At 33.8% G+C, this 19,212-nt stretch overlaps 3 protein-coding genes, 2 long non-coding RNA genes and 2 other non-coding genes across 7 annotated transcripts; 2 read left to right on the top strand and 5 right to left on the bottom strand.

Moving 5' to 3' along the window:
• Nucleotides 1-4,628: 4,628 nt before the first annotated feature.
• LOC110266176 (uncharacterized) lies at nt 4,629-5,078 on the bottom strand. The gene is made up of 3 exons (XR_002353182.2): nt 4,974-5,078; nt 4,824-4,893; nt 4,629-4,736 (listed from the first exon to the last, which is right to left on the bottom strand). It is a non-coding gene; the product is annotated as an uncharacterized LOC110266176 (long non-coding RNA).
• Nucleotides 5,079-5,453: 375 nt separating this feature from the next.
• LOC110265220 (uncharacterized) lies at nt 5,454-6,027 on the bottom strand. The gene is made up of 3 exons (XR_015896352.1): nt 5,890-6,027; nt 5,634-5,802; nt 5,454-5,546 (listed from the first exon to the last, which is right to left on the bottom strand). It is a non-coding gene; the product is annotated as an uncharacterized LOC110265220 (long non-coding RNA).
• Nucleotides 6,028-7,230: 1,203 nt separating this feature from the next.
• LOC148547123 (protein FAR1-RELATED SEQUENCE 5-like) lies at nt 7,231-11,510 on the bottom strand. The gene is made up of 4 exons (XM_088495307.1): nt 11,491-11,510; nt 9,043-9,367; nt 8,218-8,949; nt 7,231-7,860 (listed from the first exon to the last, which is right to left on the bottom strand). The coding sequence occupies exons 1-4, from the start codon at nt 11,508-11,510 to the stop codon at nt 7,231-7,233; spliced, it is 1,707 nt and encodes a 568-aa protein (XP_088351433.1).
• On the top strand, nt 10,974-12,710 carry LOC107612291 (uncharacterized). Its single transcript, XM_088495308.1, has 4 exons — nt 10,974-11,353; nt 11,562-11,882; nt 12,041-12,237; nt 12,663-12,710. The coding sequence occupies exons 2-4, from the start codon at nt 11,576-11,578 to the stop codon at nt 12,708-12,710; spliced, it is 552 nt and encodes a 183-aa protein (XP_088351434.1). The 5' UTR covers nt 10,974-11,353; nt 11,562-11,575.
• A 2,979-nt stretch (nt 12,711-15,689) lies between these two features.
• LOC107614228 (scarecrow-like protein 32) lies at nt 15,690-17,957 on the top strand. The gene is made up of 2 exons (XM_088496024.1): nt 15,690-17,349; nt 17,515-17,957. The coding sequence occupies exon 1, from the start codon at nt 15,947-15,949 to the stop codon at nt 17,336-17,338; it is 1,392 nt and encodes a 463-aa protein (XP_088352150.1). The 5' UTR covers nt 15,690-15,946; the 3' UTR covers nt 17,339-17,349; nt 17,515-17,957.
• A 611-nt stretch (nt 17,958-18,568) lies between these two features.
• On the bottom strand, nt 18,569-18,656 carry TRNAY-GUA (transfer RNA tyrosine (anticodon GUA)). The gene is given in 2 exon segments: nt 18,569-18,604; nt 18,620-18,656. It is a non-coding gene; the product is annotated as a tRNA-Tyr (tRNA).
• An 88-nt stretch (nt 18,657-18,744) lies between these two features.
• On the bottom strand, nt 18,745-18,826 carry TRNAS-CGA (transfer RNA serine (anticodon CGA)). Its single transcript has one exon. It is a non-coding gene; the product is annotated as a tRNA-Ser (tRNA).
• Nucleotides 18,827-19,212: the final 386 nt, after the last annotated feature.

The following is a 19,212-nucleotide window of genomic DNA, read 5'->3' on the forward strand; positions in this document are numbered from 1 at the left end:
ATGGTAATGAATGGTTTTTTAAGGATTAATTTGTAAATAAGGAATAAGGATATGGCAAAGTGTTTGAACTTTGTTTCGGATATGCGGTATTAGCACCGTTCTTCACTTGTTTCTTCAAATGGGAGGCTGCAAAAGCTGCAGTAAGTTTCTCAGTATAATAGCTTAAATTATATAATTTTATATCATTTTGAATTTTTGTTTGTTGATCATCCACCCCTCCCTCCAAACCCCACTTTTTCTTGGCAAATGCTTGGAAATTCATTTCAAAGGAAGCTTACAATCTTGAGAAATGGGGGTACTCCACCAGTGGTTGTAAGGCATCTTTTCTTTGCTTCCTTGACAGTTCTTGAATTATAGTTTTCTGAAGATTCACTTTTCATTTTCATTTTCCTCACATAATTCTAGTGTACTTCATCTACTAATCTGCTCTACATTATTGCATAGTAGTGAAAGCATTGACCTTCATATTTATATTTTGTTTTCATTTTCATTTATCCTTTTGGTTGTTGAATATTTAACACGTTAACAGAAACCAAAACGAAGACCATCTTTACAATATGGTGATAAGTGCCAGCGTTCCTCGCGCAGCATGTCTATTAGTCCTACTCTTGAACGTGTTCATGTCAGGGGCCGGTCGCCAGCATTTAACGCTATAGCATCCACTTTTGAGAAGCCTAAAGATATGAACCTTTCAAACCCACCTCCAATTGTGAGAAAAGTGTATCCAAAATCAGGGACAGCAAACTTGAATACTCTTTCTCTTGGTCTTGGATCTAAGTCTTTAGCCATAGCTCGGCTTACTTCTAGTTTTGAAATGCCTTCAAAACGGGGAAAGTTGATACCTCAGTCGCTTAGAGGTATGAAATAATAAACTTGATGAGTTTCCTCCTCCATTGATATTTGATTTCAGTAAGATTTTGCTTTAATGTAATATACCTCATCTGTTTCTTGTGTTGTTATGGTGTAAAGTGACTTCCAATACACTCAAATCAAACCCAAAAAGAAGTGATAGTGAGGATTCTATGAGCAGCAGATTAGAATCTCTTACAGAGGAAGATGCAAAAGAAGGTGAAGCTGACGATGATGAAGGACTCCCAGTTTATCTGTATGATAGCGTTAACACAGCTTCTACCAATCTAGTACCAGACATTGATGTGACTAAACGAGAGGTATAAGTTTTTTCTTAAGGTGATTCAAAGATGATAGCTAAGATGTTACACATATTATATTAAGCAGTTTAGTCAAACATATTAAACCATCTAACAGTTCTCAGCTATCATCTTCATATAAAATCACCTTCATCTTAGTCACCTTTTCTTAATACCTTCAAAACTGTATTTATAAGATTTATTCATTTTGGTTCTTACTTGTTTGAACTACATGCATGCAGGCTTATCTGTCAGCAATAGAGTTCAAAGAAAAACTTGGCATGACGAAGACTGAATTTTACAAGTTGCCGAAATGGAAACAAAACAAACTCAAAGTGACCGTTCAATTGTTCTAAGGTTTACATTATACTTTGCCTCGTGTTGATTCAATGCAGTTCAAGTTACAGGTAGAAGGAAACTTTTCCTGTCACTGTCTACATATTTTTTAACTTCCACATTGTTGTCTGTGCTCTTTTTCTTATACACCTCAGATATGCTATCTATTATGTAGTGATAAACTGGCATGGATTGAAAGGAACATCATCGGTGTTTTTTTAACATAGCTGCTTCTGCTCTTCCCAAGATGGATTTCATGATGTAGAGAGAAACCGGAGATTTTCCACCATTCTCCACCTTTATTTGTAGTGGTTTGATGATGTGCAGAGTTTCTTTCTTTGTTGAGAACTGCTTGAGGTTACCTTTATTGAGTTTTCTCTAACCATTCTTTCATTCATTATTAATTTTGGTGAAGCAATTTTGAGCTTGCAATATGATAATATCTTAGGTTGTATTGATAATTGAGGATAAAATTTGTACAGCAGAGTGTATAAACCACTCAAGTTATTTATTTTGCAAATAAAAGTATCATCTTTTTCTCTTCTTATTCTTGTTTATGGAAACTTTTTCTTGCTTTTGTTGAACTTCAACTCTACAAATTATACAAATTAAGTTTAGAAGAAAAGCATCTTTATAAAGTTGACAACGTCCTAAAAAATAGTGTATATTTATTTATTTATTTATTAAAAAAATAATTAAAATATAAATTAATACGAAGAATAAACACAGATAATTAGAAAAAATTTTTATTTCAAAATATTGATAGACTACTAAAAGAAAATCTTGGAACAACGAGTAATCGTCTTTGTAATCTCAAAGTCTCTATAATTTCAAAATTATGAATTCAAGCCATAAAATTAACTACGGTCTCAAATTCTGAGTTAATGCAGAATGCTATGTTTATAGACTACTGGTCTACTATAAGAATATCATTTATTAAAAGTAACATATTTCTCGCTAAATATTAAAATTAATGTGTCCATATCTTTAGTTTTCCAATTCCAAGACAAAGTTACCATTTTGAAGTTCTTCTCCATTGGAACCAGTTCCTTCAATATCACCTTTTCCCTCATTATATCTACTACCATTCACATGCACCACATTCTTCTCCTGCTTGAGTTTCCAACTTTCAACCCTTTCTTTCCAGTCAACATTTCCAAGACCATAAGAATTTAAGTCCTATGATGGATCTACAATTCTTACTGGAACTGTAACAAGAAAGATATTATCAAGTAAGAATCCATAACAACCATGAAAATATAATATGGCATATCATCAGTTCAAGCCAAACCCACACCTGGTTGCATTTGATCAACATATGGAAGTGAGTGAACCTTGTCAGATGGACCTAAAGGGCCTGATGTAGTTCGAGCTGATTGCGTATCAGGTATAGCAGTCTCACTAGAAATCTGTACAAAAACTTGTTCAGTAAGTGATATTACAAATGAAGTAGTATGAGAAGTGAACTAAACATTATTACTTCAGGATTATGGAAATTGCTAATCATAGAAGCAAGAGCACGGAAATGCACAATATGAAGTAAGATCCAACCAGGGAAATAAGTTATTATAGTTAGAATCTAAAAATCCAAATTTGATGCATTACTTGGTGTCGATGAGTCAAAAGTGGAATTGGTTGTTCACGTCTTGAAGAGGAAGAGATGTCAGCATCTTCATCCCACTGCGGCCGTGCCTTGGCCTTTCCTTGGCCATAACTGAACTCATTCTCCAAATCATCAACTTCATCCACATATTCATCTCCATCCACTCGAGGATCAATTCAAAGTTAAGACAAAGGATCATCAGAGTCCAAAACAGAAAAAAAGAAAACACATATGCACAAAGTAAACTACCTTTGTGCCTTTTGTATCTAGTCTTGCACTGGAGGCAACACTAGTTCCCATTCTTTTGCTCATATTCATAACAAGGACGACAAACTGGAAATGCACATTCATTGCAAGCAACAAAGACATCGCCGCTGTCTGTTAATCCAACAGTTTCACCACAAATTTGACAAATTGATCCATTCAAATTCTTCAGGGGTTTAGGCTACAGAATAAAAGGCATTTCACAAGTTGAATTACATCAGTAGAATTTAAACCAGATTAGCTTCATCAAACTCTTATAAACTGATAAACAAAACTAGTCATTTACCATCCAAAGGAAATGCTCAAGCAGGACTAGTTCTAATTTTAGAATGGAAATTAGTTTGACTTCATTACAATCTTTGTGATGTATAATAAGAAAAAAAGTTAAGTTCAATTCATTAACAATTAGCAATAATATCACTATATAAGTACATAGATCTATAAGAAAAATATCCAATGTCATTCACATTCACATCAATCGCAAAACTCCATGAAAAGAAACATATCAATAGCATCATATTCACATCAATCGCATTATGTGACTTTTCTAAAGTCAAAACCAATCCAAAACATATTAAGATACATACATGTGAATCTAAATACACATATGAGCTGAGTAAGTTTACCTTTTTTTCTCTGATCAGGCAGCATCTTCAAAACTGAGCATAAATGAACTTTTAATTATTTAAGCAAAAGCTACATCAACCAGCCCCTTCTCTCGGGTATAATCCAAATCACCCGAACTCCCACTTCCACTTTAAACCCCAAAAAAAAGGGAAAACCAGAGTTGCACTAGAACTCCCGCTTCAAGAGGGAATGATCAAAATGCAAAGAAATATCCCAAAGAGGTCATAAATAAATAAGATAAAACAAAAGTAAAAGGAAAAATCTTCACTTCAAATCCCAACAGAGCTCAATTCATATATCAAAGATACTAATATTAGGTAACATGTATTGATTCTGAATCCATCTAATTATGATTAAATCAATCATAATATCAAAATGGCATAATAATAAGCACCACTAGCAGAAAAATCATAAAACATAGAAGTAATAATGATGGTCAAGAAAACCCACCTTTAAAAATAATACTACTTATATCTTTAGTCAAATGGAGACATTAAATAATCCGGCAAACAAATACGAACACAAACGTAAACAAAATATAATGCGTATGTCACTGGAAGGTTTATATGCCCACAAAAAAATAACAAAAAGGGAATGTTATAAATCTAATCTTCCGAAAATTCATAATAATCAAGATGGTGATTATTATACAACTTTCTAAGATTTTCAGAGGCCTTTCTTTTGACCCTATACGCGATCATGTTATGATTCTTCGACACGAGTAAGACTGCAATCTTCATTCGATTCCCATCATCAACCTAATAAAACATTAACATTTACACATAATGCTTAACTACCTAAATATCAAAGAAAGAATGAGAATAAAAAATAATGTATAATATTACCTTTATATTAAAATGATCATCTTCAAAACAAGCTATCATCCAACTTGCAACCCACACACCCGCGTCATTCCTAAATATCGAGCAAGATATATTAGAGTACTATATAATGCATAACTTTCATACCAATAACTACTACTAATATTATCTTACGATCCATGTTCGAGGGTGAAAAGGCCCTCCGGTTCTTCTAATTCAAATTGTGAAGAATTCCGATTCGGAGTAGTCTCAAAATCATAGAATAAACGATCTTCTAATACTTCGTCTAAAAAAATGGCCTGTTTAAGTCTATGTCAGAATTTAGTTTTTTAGTCATATATCTAGATAATTAACAAAAAAAACATAAAATATGGTTACTAATTTCAAGGATGTCCTCTTTCGCTTGAACTATTTCTCAATGGGCAACGGGTCTAGCAAAATGATTTGTCCTTTAACACGATTGATCACTATGAGGTATCAGTGTTGATGACCTTCGTCAATAGTCTCAGATACAGGGATAAACACCTAATCAAGAGAAAGTCATTTTAGTTATTAAATTTATTTCATACCCATATTTGCTAATTTGAATTTAAAAATGCTATAAACTTCTTGAATAACAAGCATTAAGTTATGTTATATGGTGTATGCAACAATTTTTACTCTTTTTAAGTAGTCGACTTTGCCCAAATAAATATCTGTGATGCAAGACGGCAGACAGCTGGGATCCATTTTTGTCTTCTCTAACAACTGCATTATTTTTGCCACTTGTTTATATGCGCAATAAAAATAACAAATACCAGCATTATTTTAGTGTTATTTCTCTGATATGCTTACCGCAAAAATTGTAGGTAAAAATCAATAACCACTTTCTCTGGTCAACTATATCTTTATCATATCTGCTACTAAGTCTAGCACAAGAGAAACAATTGGCTTGCCTGGCATCAAACTCTTGAATACATCTCTGTGAGCTGTATGATCTGAAAACACTATATCCTCCTCATCGCTGCCAAAGATAAATTAACGTAAATAAAAATAGCTAAAAAAATTCACAACGCCGTTAAAAAATAATATGCCTATTAAATTTACTTACTTATCTACCAATAGATCACCATACAAGTATGCTGCAATTGCAAGCTCAATATCGTCCAAACCCATCGAAGCTGTTGGTCTAAAAGGTACGTGCACCCACTAAATATAAAAAAATAATTATTACTATAATAATAATAATAATAATAATAATAATAATAATAATAATAATAATAATAATAATAAAACTAAATTACTTATTACATATTACTCACAATAGGCAGCTCTAATCCAAGAACAGTATTTAGAACAAGTGAGTTTTTTCTCCTTTTTTTAGCAATAGACAAATCCGTTTTTACCTTCTCAATAAAGCATAGCAATAATGGATTACTCGACGTACTACCTTGTTGAGTAAGAGTATTAGATTCGGAACCAAAGACCTTAAACACTTTAGAGGGGGAGCTGGCATTATTTTCCAAATGTTGAACAATAGATTGAACTATTTGAGTCAATTGACCAATTGAATTGGCTAATGAATCCAAAGTCACTTGTTCCAACTGTTCATTGTAACGATAAAGAAAAAAATAAGTACGGATGTAAAAATATAGAAAATAAAAACTAAAACTTACATATTACTCTAATTGGCATGTAAATTCCAATAAAAACTAAAACTTTAGAAACAACAAAGCAACCCAAAGAGACATCCAAAGTATTAAACCGAATAACATGAAGAGAAAAAAAATACATAGAAAGCAATCAAAGAATAGCAGCACCCAAGATTCACCTTCAGATAAAGATAAAACAGAGCAAAACACCACACACACACTCAACCGACCCAAAAGCAAAAACCCCTTTTCACAGAACAAGAAATAGGTCAGAATCCATAAACCACGAAAATCAATTCAGAAAGAAAGCAATCCAGCATAGTAAACCTAGAAAAGACCAGTGACCTTGGCGACACAGAGCAAAGCAAGCTCAGCTTTCAGATCCTTGATCCACTGACCCAGAATCAAGAAGGAAAACCGGTTGCCCGCACCTGTGACGGCGAGTCGGCAACAACGAAACCAAAGGACTACGATGAGGAATGTGTAAGGAAGCACCAAGAGGGAAGAGCAGAAGAGGAACAGACCATTAACAGGGTTTTGCGTGTGAAACTCAATTGTGGAGTTTGGATTTAGTTTAAAATTCAGATTATTTTTGCCCAACGTCATGACCGTGGGGAGTGAGAAGGGAATGCTTGAGCAAACCCTAAATCCTTTTTGCTTTTATTTATTTATTTATTTATTTTTTCCAAAAAGAATATTCATATCATGTATGCTGAGAATTATAGAACAATAACTTTATATATTTTTTATATCCTGATGAAATGCTTTCTTGACTTACAATGTGAACATCTTCACCTCTTTTAGCCTTTCGGAACCTTTCTTGGAGCACCTTTTGACTTCACAACAGCTGGATCACCTATTAGCACTGACGTGGGGGAAAGCCTCGCTTGTGCATCACTTTTATTTTGCACCTTCGAAATTAGCTTAAGTAACTCACTTGAGATTTCTCTATAGTCGGCTGAATTTTTTGAAGAAATATCACAAAGCTTCCAACAAATTGATGCCATTACACCGCATCTAAGTGTGGGAACTATATCATCAGCGGAGTCTTGCTCGCCAATTGAGCATATAAAATCAGTCTTTGCATCTCTTGTCCATCTTTTCAGGATAAGAGATGTAGGGACGCATTTTGCATTATGATGCTTCAAGATCCCAAAGATGTGGGAGCATGGTAATCCACGAGTCTCAAATAGCCTGCACTCACACGCAAACAGGTCCTTGTCTTTATTGTAAGATACTTTAAATTGCCATTGCTGATTAAAATACTCACTTGTGTTGTACTCAATAATGTCTCCATTGTTTGGGCATTCAGTCACATTTAAGGCAGCTGCTGCTTCTATCTCATCTTTCACAAGTTTAAAAATATTTCTAGTATAAAGTTCAGCAGCTTGTTTCTCAAAACTTTCCAAGCACGTAGTCAAAACAGAAAACTTATAAAAGGTTTCAAAATCAGCAGTGAGATGGTTGTTTCAGTAATGCCTTAGTACTTCACTAAATTTATGCATGAATTCAAGGAGACTGGTTTTACTGTCAACATAGTTCTTCAATAATGAATGAATTCCCTCACACTGTGATGTAGTTCTTATGCGGCCAAAGAAGTGCTCCCTTAAATATGCGCTACCCCACTTCATTTTGTCATTATAAATGTCTTGGACCTATTCATTCTCGGCAAGTCCGTATTTGGATATGATCTCGCTCTATCCCTCTTCAAATATTTGTACGGTAAACTGTCCATACAATAATACATTAAAGTCGTCCCAAAAATGCTTGTTTTTTATATTCTGTACCGCATTACGATGGAGATGCCATGCACAAAGGCGGTGTGGTATACCAGGAAATACTTCTAAGATAGTCTCTCTCATAGCACGGTCTCTGTCTGTCACAACGCCTCCGGGTAGTTTTCCTGACATGATTTCCAAAAATTCCTTCAGTGCCCACTTGAAAGTTTTGGACCTTTCATCTAAGAGCAGAGCGCATCCAAAAATAGTTGTTTGGCCATGGTGGTTGGTCCCTGAAAATATGACTAAGGACTTGTTGTAGACATTTTTCTTGTAAGTGGTGTCAAAAGCGAGTACATCGCCAAAACATTCGTAATCAACAACGCTTGCTCCATCAGCCCACACCAAATTATCCAACCTACCATCCTTTAAGGTGAACTTTCCTAGAAATAATGGGTCACTGTCTGCCTTGGACAATAGATAGGCCAACGTAGCAAATGCATCACCATCTTTCACTTTGTCACGCCGAGTCTTACTAATGTGGTTATGTAAGTCTTTGTTGGTAAAACCCACTTTATCATATCCACCTTTTTGGAAAACAATGTAACCCATTATGTGGCAAGTTTTAACACCACATGCTCGCAAGCTGTCTGCTTGTATTTTATCGGCCTCATTAAGCCCACGATTCGCGGTAATAAGATGTCTGTACTTAGGTGGACACAGTGGATGATTGTGTTCACTCTCAAAGACACTGACTTTCCACTTACCCGTTCTATAGTGACGAATGAAATGAATCCTCGCCTTGCAGTTGACACGAGTAATTGCCCTATGCTCCCTTTAACGATTGTCCCTTTTAAGGTGCTTCCAATGTCTTTCTTCTACTTTATTGCAAACCAATTGTCTTGTATTAATGTTGCCATTAGCATCCACCGTCTTCAAGTCTTTTCGGGACACAAATCTATAGCACTGGGCATATTTGGCATAAAATTCACAAACTTGAGATTCTGTATCAAACACCAGTCCCCATATGTCTTCGATGGTCAAATCAGTTATCAACTTTTCAAAACCATCAACATTAATTATATCTGCCTCTGCTTCATCTACAGTTACATCCACCATATCATCACTTTCATCGGAACTGCACTCATACTCAACACTTAAATCCTCCGATTGATCACCATCCTTATATGACTCTTTGTCATCATTCTCTATGACTGAACTTAAAATTTTAACATGTTAGGTACTAAATAAATGCTAGGAGAATGGAATAGGCAAAATGAACTCAATTTTTTATGATTATAATTATTGGTCAATCAAATTCTATGAAACCTAAGAGCTATTAGTGCATAAGAATGTTATTTATATGACAACTAAGAGTTACGGAAAAAAATTCTCTAACTTATTAACTTTCTATGGTCTTTCTTTTGAAAACAAGAATACAACAGATTCAAATAAATATGAAATGACTTATTATCTAGGAGCATAAAGAAGGAAAATTGAGTATGATCCACTATAATTTTCTTTTTATTCTTTTTGCACTTTTTCTAGTGATAAAATTCACTCAATGCACTTATTTTATTTCAACTACCCTGTTTTAAGATCACAATTTTAGTCACATGCTTCTCAGGTAACTTACCTAGGGGAAAAGTGTTCTATTTGATAAGGTAAGGATAACAATAAGCAGGAGTTAATCCTTTTGATCATTAGGGAGTAATTAGCTACTTAAGTATTAGTGATCAGTTTCAGTATTTGTATCAACTTTGCACAATGAGTAAGATTTCTCTATTCGCACTAAATAATGCAGGCACCTAATTCAACTAACAAAAAGTGGTGGAATCCCATTAAATTTTCAATTTGTTGAGCATCATAAGGTTGGTTTTTCTCCAATCCCCATCCATCATTTTATATTTGAATGAGTTAATAAAATTATTTATCATGCATTTTGCAGACCCTAACATTTACTTTTACTTCTATGGGCAAGGAGAGGGTATGGAATCTAGATGGTGAGATATTTGAAGCTCATCAACTTTCAGCTCAAGTATTCCGTGGCCTTGTGTGCTTATTTGCATCTGGTCCTCAAGTTTAAGTCCATGAATGCTTTGTTTATATTTATTTCCTTTTCCTTTTTTTTTTGTTACAAGGAAAATCATGAGTAAGCTATTCAATTCAACATAGGTTGTTACATCTAAAACAATGTTTCCTCATGTAATATAATTATATAAATGTAGTAATGCCTAATCGCCAATTTTTGAAGCATGTTATTACATAGCATGCAGAGAAAATTTCAAGCATATGAAGCTTTTTTTTGTGCTAAGTTCAAGATTTTTTATTTCTATTATTAGTGTTCCATATAATCTAGAGAAAAGGTCTAGGTATCCTTTATAACTTATAAGCCTTAGCTTCAGCAACCTGAAATGGCAATTGTGTGCATAAGAAACAGTCTTTTAAAAACTTTCTGTAACATAGAATTGGAAATCTTGAAACACAGCTTCACTAGTGTTAACAACAAATAATGGGAAATCCCATGAATTCTTTAAGTCATTTCTTGGTTTTTCTACCAATGTTATTTTTTTCGAAACTTAGTACTAAAATGTCACTTCTTGAAACTAATTATTCAAATATTACCTTTTCTATATTACTTATTATAAACAACTATATAGTAAATTAGTTGTCACTATGGCAGTGATGTTCTATTAGAATATTTACCAAACATCTATTTCCTAATTTTTATACCGTAATTATACCACTGTAAAATGAGTTTGACTTCAAATTTTTCCCAAAATAAATGGTCACTATAAACTAGTATGCAATGAGGTGTAGAATTCTCCTCAAACCTGAATAATGCGACCACGACCAGAGAGGACGGGAGCAGAGCGGAGAAGAGCGACGGAATAGGACTATGAGTTATAGAACGCGGGACTCCACCACTTCGGCAACGACGCTCGCGATTGCCTATGGAGGCGCGAGGCTGGAGCTCCCTTGCAACTGACGGCGACAGCGAGAATTCCGGCGGCGGCGGTCGCGTTGGAGGAACTTAGGGTTTCCTTCCAGGGAGATGCTCCTAGTGAGAAGAACTGAGAAGACCAACCCAAGTTAAATGATTTAAGCACAATTATATATTTAGCCCACTCTTGCACCTACGGCATTACGGCAATACTCTTCTATTCTGTTTTGTTCCTCAACAGTGGCTCTCTGCAAAGCAAAGGTGAATAGAGCTCATCATTCCATTTTTTACTCTGCTCAGTTATTTCATCTCTATAACTTCATGGATTTTGCATTTTAGTTCGTTGTTTATTTCACTTATCATAATACTGTTATTGTTCCTATGTTGTTATCACTGACCTGAATGTTCTGCGCTCCATCTATTTGTTGATATGTTCAAATGAATAACAGTTTGGTTACCCTGTGTGCAGGTTATCTGTTTGATATGGAAGGTGGAGAGAACATTCTAGATATCATTAATAATGATTATGATGATGGTGATGATGTTTTAATGGTTGATGTTGAAGAAGGAGAGTTGGTGGAACCTGATTTCTGGAATTCTTTGGGACAAAGTGAAGCTGGAGGTACCAATGAAGCAAATGAAGACTCTCATAATAAGGACCACAGGCTTAGAGCTCAAAAGAAAAGTAATAAGAGAAAGAAGAAAGCTTCAGGGTCCAAGGCAATTGATATAATCAGGTTTATTATTTTCTCCAATGTGAAATTTAATATTATCTTCATGGACTCATTTTAACTTTATGACCCAGTAGAATTCGGATTGTTTTATGATGTATTTAAGGCTTTTGAATCTCTTCATTTTCATTTAGTTATAGAATGAAGCATTGGTCACTGCTCCATTTTAATCCCAACCTTAATACAGTCTCTGAAACTTAATCGAATTAATGTGTAGATAAACTTGATTTGTTTGTATCTCTATTAACAAGTTTTGGCTGCCATCTTGTCCACATGATTGAATTTGTAATGAATTGTGTGCTTTTTAGATTTGTGATAGATGTGTGTCGCTGTTTGAAAGAGAAAAAACAATATATAGTATACATTGCTGTAGGTTGCCTAGGGACTTTTGCACTAAGCGATCTCGTCAGAGAGGTAAGTTATGCATTCCATGTCGGTTTAGAAAGCAAGTTTTATTTGTTCATTTTTTTTGTCCATAAGAGTGCACCATGTGATTTGGTAGTATTCAACTAGAAGTCTAGAAGGTATATCTAATCAGAGGGTCTACCAACCCAATTGTTTTTCTGTCATCAAAAGCTAATCAAGGATTTGTTTCTAATGAAATTAGATGTGCATTAAGATACTATGCAGCATCTAAAAAATGAAACTATTGTGATCTAAATTAAGTTTTTTATTAAAAAAATTGCATTCACAGTTTCAAAAAACATATGCAGATAAAATAAGAATTCAACAATTTGTCAAAATTAACAACTAATATCAAATCACATAAATCAAACCAAATTACCCTAATTACAAAAATCACACCAATGCTATAATAATTCAAATCACATAAATCATAGGGAGGGAATTACCGGAAGGGAGAGGCTGACAACAGTGATGAAGAATGAGGAAGACGGCAAAGAAGACGACGAAGAAAATAGAACCAGGAGGAAGACAACGCTCTCTGGAACCAGGAGGAAGGTGACGCTCTCTGGAACGCACAAGATGGCGATGTTCTATGACGCGACGATAACCTCGATTGCAAGACAAGAGAGGAGAGAGGGAGAGATCTTGCGTGCGACACACAGTGAGACAGATGAGAGAGATCGAGCAAAGAGAGACAGAGAGAGTGAGGATAGGAAGAGGAGAGAAGAAGATGAAGAATACTGAAATCTTCAGAGACGTGATTCAACAGCTGGGGTTTCTGAATCCAGATAAAGAACAATTTTGATTTTTTGTTTTTTATATGTTTTTGTTTTGTTGTTTAAATTATTTGAAACTATAAAATTATGATTAATTGAATTCTAAAATTTGATTAATTTAAAAGGGTATTTTTGTCTAATCAAATAAAGTAAGGATGTTTAAAATTTTTTATAAAATTAAATAAAAAATATATTTTTATTTTTATTTAATTAAAGGGGGTGTATTAATAAAAGTGGTGATATAATATATATTTAAAAAAAAATTAAATACTGATGTGGAAAATAAATTTTACGTGACTTGTTATTACTTAAAATAGTGCCTGTCTGAAATTATGATGTTATGAATTCTTATACTATTTATGTAACTCTAAACTTATGAGTTGTCTTATTTAATTAATTTTAAAATAATGAAAATTCTTTTAATTTCAATTTTCTAACCTATAAATTACGTATAATCAATATTATAACGTGCTATTATTTAACAAGAGAATAATGTTTATAATGTAAGCTATTAAACTAATAAAGTCGAATAACGTAAGCGTTTAATACTTTTAAGATCATAAGATGTAATAGCTAGTTGTATGAAAATTCGAAATATCTTTCGATCATCAAGTGGATCTATTAGTCTTTTGATATTTTTGAGCCTGTTTTTAGCATTAAGTAAGGAAAAATAGTTCACAACACTTACTATTTACTATTTAGTACACTTATTATATTCCATTATATATCTTCCTAATATTTCACTTACTACCGAAGAAAGGAATTGGGATTAGAGTCTAATCTTCGCCAATGATGTAACCTAAGGTTTAGTGTTGTTTCTGTTTTGTCATCGTGCATATGGTGATCACAAAACTTTAGTAGAGCAAATGCAAAACAATTACTTTCCATAACAGCAAGCTAAGGTGTTTTATATATATATATATATATATAAAGGAGTATATAATAAAGTATTACATACTCACCAAACACAAAAAAGGTATATATAGTACAAGTAAAATACCAAAAGGTAAATAAAAAAAGGAACTAACCAATGAAATATTAAGAATTAATTCACTCAAGACACATGCATGGTAAAGTGATGGAGACGCCTCTTCATCTGCAGCTTTTAATTGCAGCAAGAGAAATGTTTCTTTCATAAAAACACAGGTTGTATCAAACCCAACGCGAGCGGTGTAATCGTCCGTTACATCTTTTAATTTCCTTTTCTCTGAATATATATACATGCCACAAAAAAAAAAAAAAAAAAAAAAAAAACTAGTAATAAAAAATATAGTTACTAATATGAATGAACTTCATCATATACTGATGATCGCTTTATCAATCTTCATCTTTTTCTTTTCTCGTGTCAATCTTGATAATTCCTAGCTATCATACCTAAACAGCTTAATCTTATGAATCCTGAATTTCTGATGATAACTCTATATTAATTAATATCCATCCACAACGCTCCCAGCCTTCTTAATTGATTATATTATTAGACATTCGTTATCTCTAATTTCTTTATATTATTAGACATTAGTCATGTGAAACGACCATATATAGAAATATTAATTAATCAATGCATTCTATATATATAAGACAACAAAATTGGAGAATACGTACGTACGTGTGCATGTCTAATTAAAAGTTCTTAATTGACTCAATATCACAAGTGGATGTCTATTTTAAACAAGAAGAAAGAGGGTTGAACAGGGAATTGCCTATTTGAAAATGGAAAAAACAGGAGAAAGAACTGTGCAAAAAAGTGACCGAAATAATATGTTCTTGTAGGAAGAGTTCTGGTTTGTCTTTAGTTTTGGCTTCACATTACATAATAACTCAGTTTAATTTTTAAAAATATTGTTATCATGTAAGAACATGGAAGTGAAGGCAAAGGAAAATCGGATTTGTACAAGTAAACATATATTTGGGATCTTGTTTTAAATAGTTATTCCATGAAAACGTATTCGACAAGAGTGGGCCGGCTAGTACACCTTTTTTAACCTATTCGCTACCCTTAGGTTTTAATTTAATTCATAATCTAAATAATCATTACAACAAAACAACTCAAAGCTATATAAACAAATCAATCAACAGAACAAGCCGCCAAATTCTGATCTATTTGTTACATGATCACCATTTCACAAACTACTTGCATAGTATTAGTTGGTGGATTTGTACTAACTTAACTATAAGTTGAATTTATAGTTATAAATTATAACTAGAAATTATAGGAGTCATTAGAATTTATTATTTTTTATCGTTACTTAGTCATCAACTCAATTCTTTTAGTCTAGTAATCTAACAATATATTTTATCTTATATTTTTAAATATTAATGACTAACTAATAATAAAAAATAATAAATTTAGATAATTTTTTAGTATTTATTTTATAACTATTATTAAAAATATAATCATTATGTGTCTCGTTCTATTAATTTAAATTTTAAAAAAAATAATATTATAATATAATATCAAATTTTCTATAAAAAAAATTTTTGAGCTCGATCCCTGTGAAATGGATTTGAAATCATACATACATGGCTTCAGTTAGAGCCATAGAATTATTGTACTCTATCCATTAGGGTATGCACAAAAAAAAAAAAAAAAGTAAAAAACCTAAAGGTTCCTTCTTGGAGCCTAAATTAACTTTTGTCTCTATATATAGATGTGTATCCCTTAGGTTCACAATACTAATTAGACCACACCATTTCTCTTCCCTCTATATATAATGCTTAAAGATACATTCACATACATAAAAGTAAAAACCATCTCTCAAACCTTCAACCTATCTACAATATACACATAACTGATTAATTAATAGTTACACCAAATATTCCAAACCCTAATTATCTTTCAAAGTTGAAACAATTCAAGCTAGCAAGCCTAAACATTTTTCATCTAACTTCATCTTCGTCTTGGATCTAGCTACTTCATATAGGAGAAATTAAAGAGGATCCTCATGCACGTAATGCATAGCATGAAAGCTGAGCTAAAAGGAGCATCCTCTATCTCCTTCCAAAACCACAGCCTCTTCAACACAGCACCACACAGTTCACTCACCGGAGCACTCAAAGGGTGTCTCGGAAGCCTCGACGGCGCGTGCATCGAGAAGCTTCTTCTCCACTGCGCAAGCGCCTTGGAGAGCAACGATGTAACCTTGGCTCAACAAGTGATGTGGGTCCTCAACAACGTTGCTTCACCAACCGGTGACACAAATCAAAGGCTCACATCATGGTTCCTCAGAGCACTGATCTCTAGGGCTTCAAGGATTTGCCCTACAGCCTTGAGTTTCAAGGGGAGTAGCAACAACATTCAGAGGAGGTTGATGACGGTTACCGAGCTAGCAGGATACGTGGATCTCATTCCATGGCACAGGTTTGGGTTTTGTGCTTCAAATAATGAGATTTTCAAAGCAATTTTAGGGTTCCAAAGGGTACATATCTTAGACTTTAGCATCACTCATTGTATGCAATGGCCTACTTTCATTGATGCTTTGGCCAAAAGCCCTGAAGGTCCTCCTTCACTTAGAATCACTGTCCCATCTTTTAGGCCACCGGTGCCTCCATTGGTGAATGTATCAACTCATGAGGTTGGCCTTCGGTTGGCGAATTTCGCGAAGTTTAGGGATGTCCCTTTTGAATTCAATGTCATAGGGAACAATTTAGGTCCCTTATTAGCACCTAATAATTCTGAATTAAGCAATGAATCAACTAGTTTTCATGTTGAGTCATTGCTGAGTCTATTGAATCCTAGTGTGCTAAACCTTAGGGATGATGAGGCTTTGGTCATAAATTGTCAAAATTGGCTTCGTTATTTGTCTGATGATAGAAAGGGAAACCACCGATGCCTTTCTCTCCGTGACGCTTTTTTGAGTTTAATTAAAGGTCTTAACCCTCAGATTGTGGTTTTGGTGGATGAGGATTGTGATCTTAGTTCACCAAGCCTCACATCAAGAATTGCAACATGTTTCAACCATCTGTGGATACCCTTTGATGCATTGGAGACTTTCTTGCCTAAGGACAGTTGCCAGAGGACAGAGTTCGAATCCGACATTGGACAGAAGATTGAGAACATCATAGGATATGAAGGGCATCATAGGATAGAGAGGTTGGAGTCAGGGATGCAGATGTGCCAGAGAATGAAGAATGCTGGTTACTTGAGCCTCCCATTTTGTGATGAAACGGTTATGGAAGTTAAGGGTTTGCTTGATGAGCATGCTAGTGGATGGGGGATGAAGAGGGAAGAAGGCATGTTGGTTCTCACATGGAAAGGAAACAGCTGTGTCTATGCCACTGCTTGGGTCCCCAGTGAAACCAGGGATCCTATTGGTTTCGATGCAACTATGGCATAAAACAACTCATAGTATGACTCATTTTTCTTATATTCATTATTTTATTGTCACAAAATTAAATGTAATTTAGAATTATATACCAAATTGTGGCGATAAAGTAATGAGTATATGATATTTGACAGATATACATGCATGCAAACACATCTGACATCTCTATGATTGTGTTTATGTCTTAGTTTAGGTATCAAATGTGATGAGTAACAAGAAAAATGAGTTACGTGTTATACTGGACACGTCAACATACATAACACATGATCACAAGATTCCAAAGTTAATTTGGGCCTACGAGGGGATATGGGTTATGCATGCCACAATGGTCCATGGAGTGTGGCAGACGATTTTTCATCACTTTGTGAAAAAAAAAAAAAAAAAGGCTGCAATTGATACTGAAATTATTATTACAAGAAGGAAAAAGAAGAGAAAAGAAAAAAACGGCTGCATTTTAAGAATTGTTTTTCGTGTGGCTAGATTTGTAATGAAGCTCAAATACATTGGATCACATGAAAGGCAAAAAGGAGATATGTGTACAATGTACTTTGTATGAGACAAATTAAAAAATTGTCTCTTCTTTGCATTATTGTTTTTTCTTTTTATGCAGCTTTAATATTCGTTTTTATTATCACAGCCTTGAGTACGGGTAGGTTGTATGAACTATGAAGAGAAAGAAAAATGAATCTGTCTTATTATATACTCAGTTCTAATAATAATACTAAGCATTTCGGATTAGCAAACTTTGTATCAAAACAAAAAATAACAAATGTGTTAGCATTTTAGGTAATGTACCTCAATATATAATATCATAGTTTTGTTGTATTTAATGGCTGATTCAGAAATTTACTGTTAGTTCCTCTCAATGGAAAGAATTTTTCAAGAGGTACCAATGAATATAACACATTTTGATTTTTGATGAGTAGTTAGTTAGGCTGTTATGTGTTGTGCATGAGAATATAGATAGGTACAGAAAGGACCACACAGAAAGTTAAATTTAATTTTATGAGTAGTCTTCTTCAGTATGAAGAGTCACAGGCTAAGGCCAAACAACTATATTCGGAGTTGTATTGGTGATAATGATAAGTCATGGAGGTAAATTGACGAACCCATGGCAGTAATGGGTCCAGATGGGACCGTGATTTTGTTAATTTTGTTTGTGTTTATTGGTACTGGAAAGCAAATTGCATGGTTCATGTCTTCGTGAGACCACAAAAAGAGTTAATATAGTAAAAAATAAATTCCGACCTGCCGGATTCGAACCAGCGACCTAAGGATTACTGGGATTAACCACTACAGTCCTCCGCTCTACCAACTGAGCTAAGGTCGGATGATGTTTTGTTAAGTCTATAAATTTTTGAAGTTCCTTACTTCTCCTGGAGTCCACCAGCAGAAGTTAAATAGATAAAGGAAAAATTCGTCGACAGCAGGATTCGAACCTGCGCAGGCAAAGCCCAACAGATTTCGAGTCTGTCTCCTTAACCACTCGGACACATCGACCTTTTTTCGAAGTTCCTCATTAATCTATTAAGTACGTGTCACAATGCAAATTATTTTTAAATTCTTCCTAGCTCCCTGTTAATCTTTTATTAAGAAACTACATTTGAGTGATCAATAACAAGTACCAACTATATATAGCTTAGATAAATGTTAGGAAACAATTAGATTTTATTATTTTTGGCTATTAATATTTAAAAATATATAATAAAGTATATTGTTATATTATATAAAATAATATTAATGATAAAAAAATAATAAATTCTGATGATCTTTTAATATTTTTAGTATAGTTTATTCATATAAATAAGGTTATTTATGTAATGTCTATGACGCGGAAGCAAGTACCAAGTAGAGTTAGTAGGTTAATTATATTAGTTAATTGTAAT

This window comes from Arachis ipaensis, chromosome B8, assembly GCF_059453495.1.
Source record: "Arachis ipaensis isolate K30076 ecotype BB chromosome B8, ASM5945349v1, whole genome shotgun sequence".
Lineage (NCBI taxonomy): Eukaryota > Viridiplantae > Streptophyta > Magnoliopsida > Fabales > Fabaceae > Arachis > Arachis ipaensis.

Excerpts from the sequence above, each read along its gene's own strand:
- LOC148547123 (XM_088495307.1), bottom strand. The coding sequence starts at position 11,510 with ATGGAGCGCAGAACATTCAG. Across the intron at positions 9,368-11,490 it reads ATGGAGCGCAGAACATTCAG|TTCAGTCATAGAGAATGATG; the intron begins GTCAGTGATAAC and ends TAAAATTTTAAG. Across the intron at positions 7,861-8,217 it reads GGCATCTCCATCGTAATGCG|TTTTCTGTTTTGACTACGTG; the intron begins GTACAGAATATA and ends ACCTTTTATAAG.
- LOC107612291 (XM_088495308.1), top strand. The coding sequence starts at position 11,576 with ATGGAAGGTGGAGAGAACATTCTAGATATCATTAATAATGATTATGAT. Across the intron at positions 11,883-12,040 it reads TATCTTCATGGACTCATTTT|ATAAACTTGATTTGTTTGTA; the intron begins AACTTTATGACC and ends ATTAATGTGTAG. Across the intron at positions 12,238-12,662 it reads TAAGCGATCTCGTCAGAGAG|GGAGGGAATTACCGGAAGGG; the intron begins GTAAGTTATGCA and ends CATAAATCATAG.
- LOC107614228 (XM_088496024.1), top strand. The coding sequence starts at position 15,947 with ATGCACGTAATGCATAGCATGAAAGCTGAGCTAAAAGGAGCATCCTCT.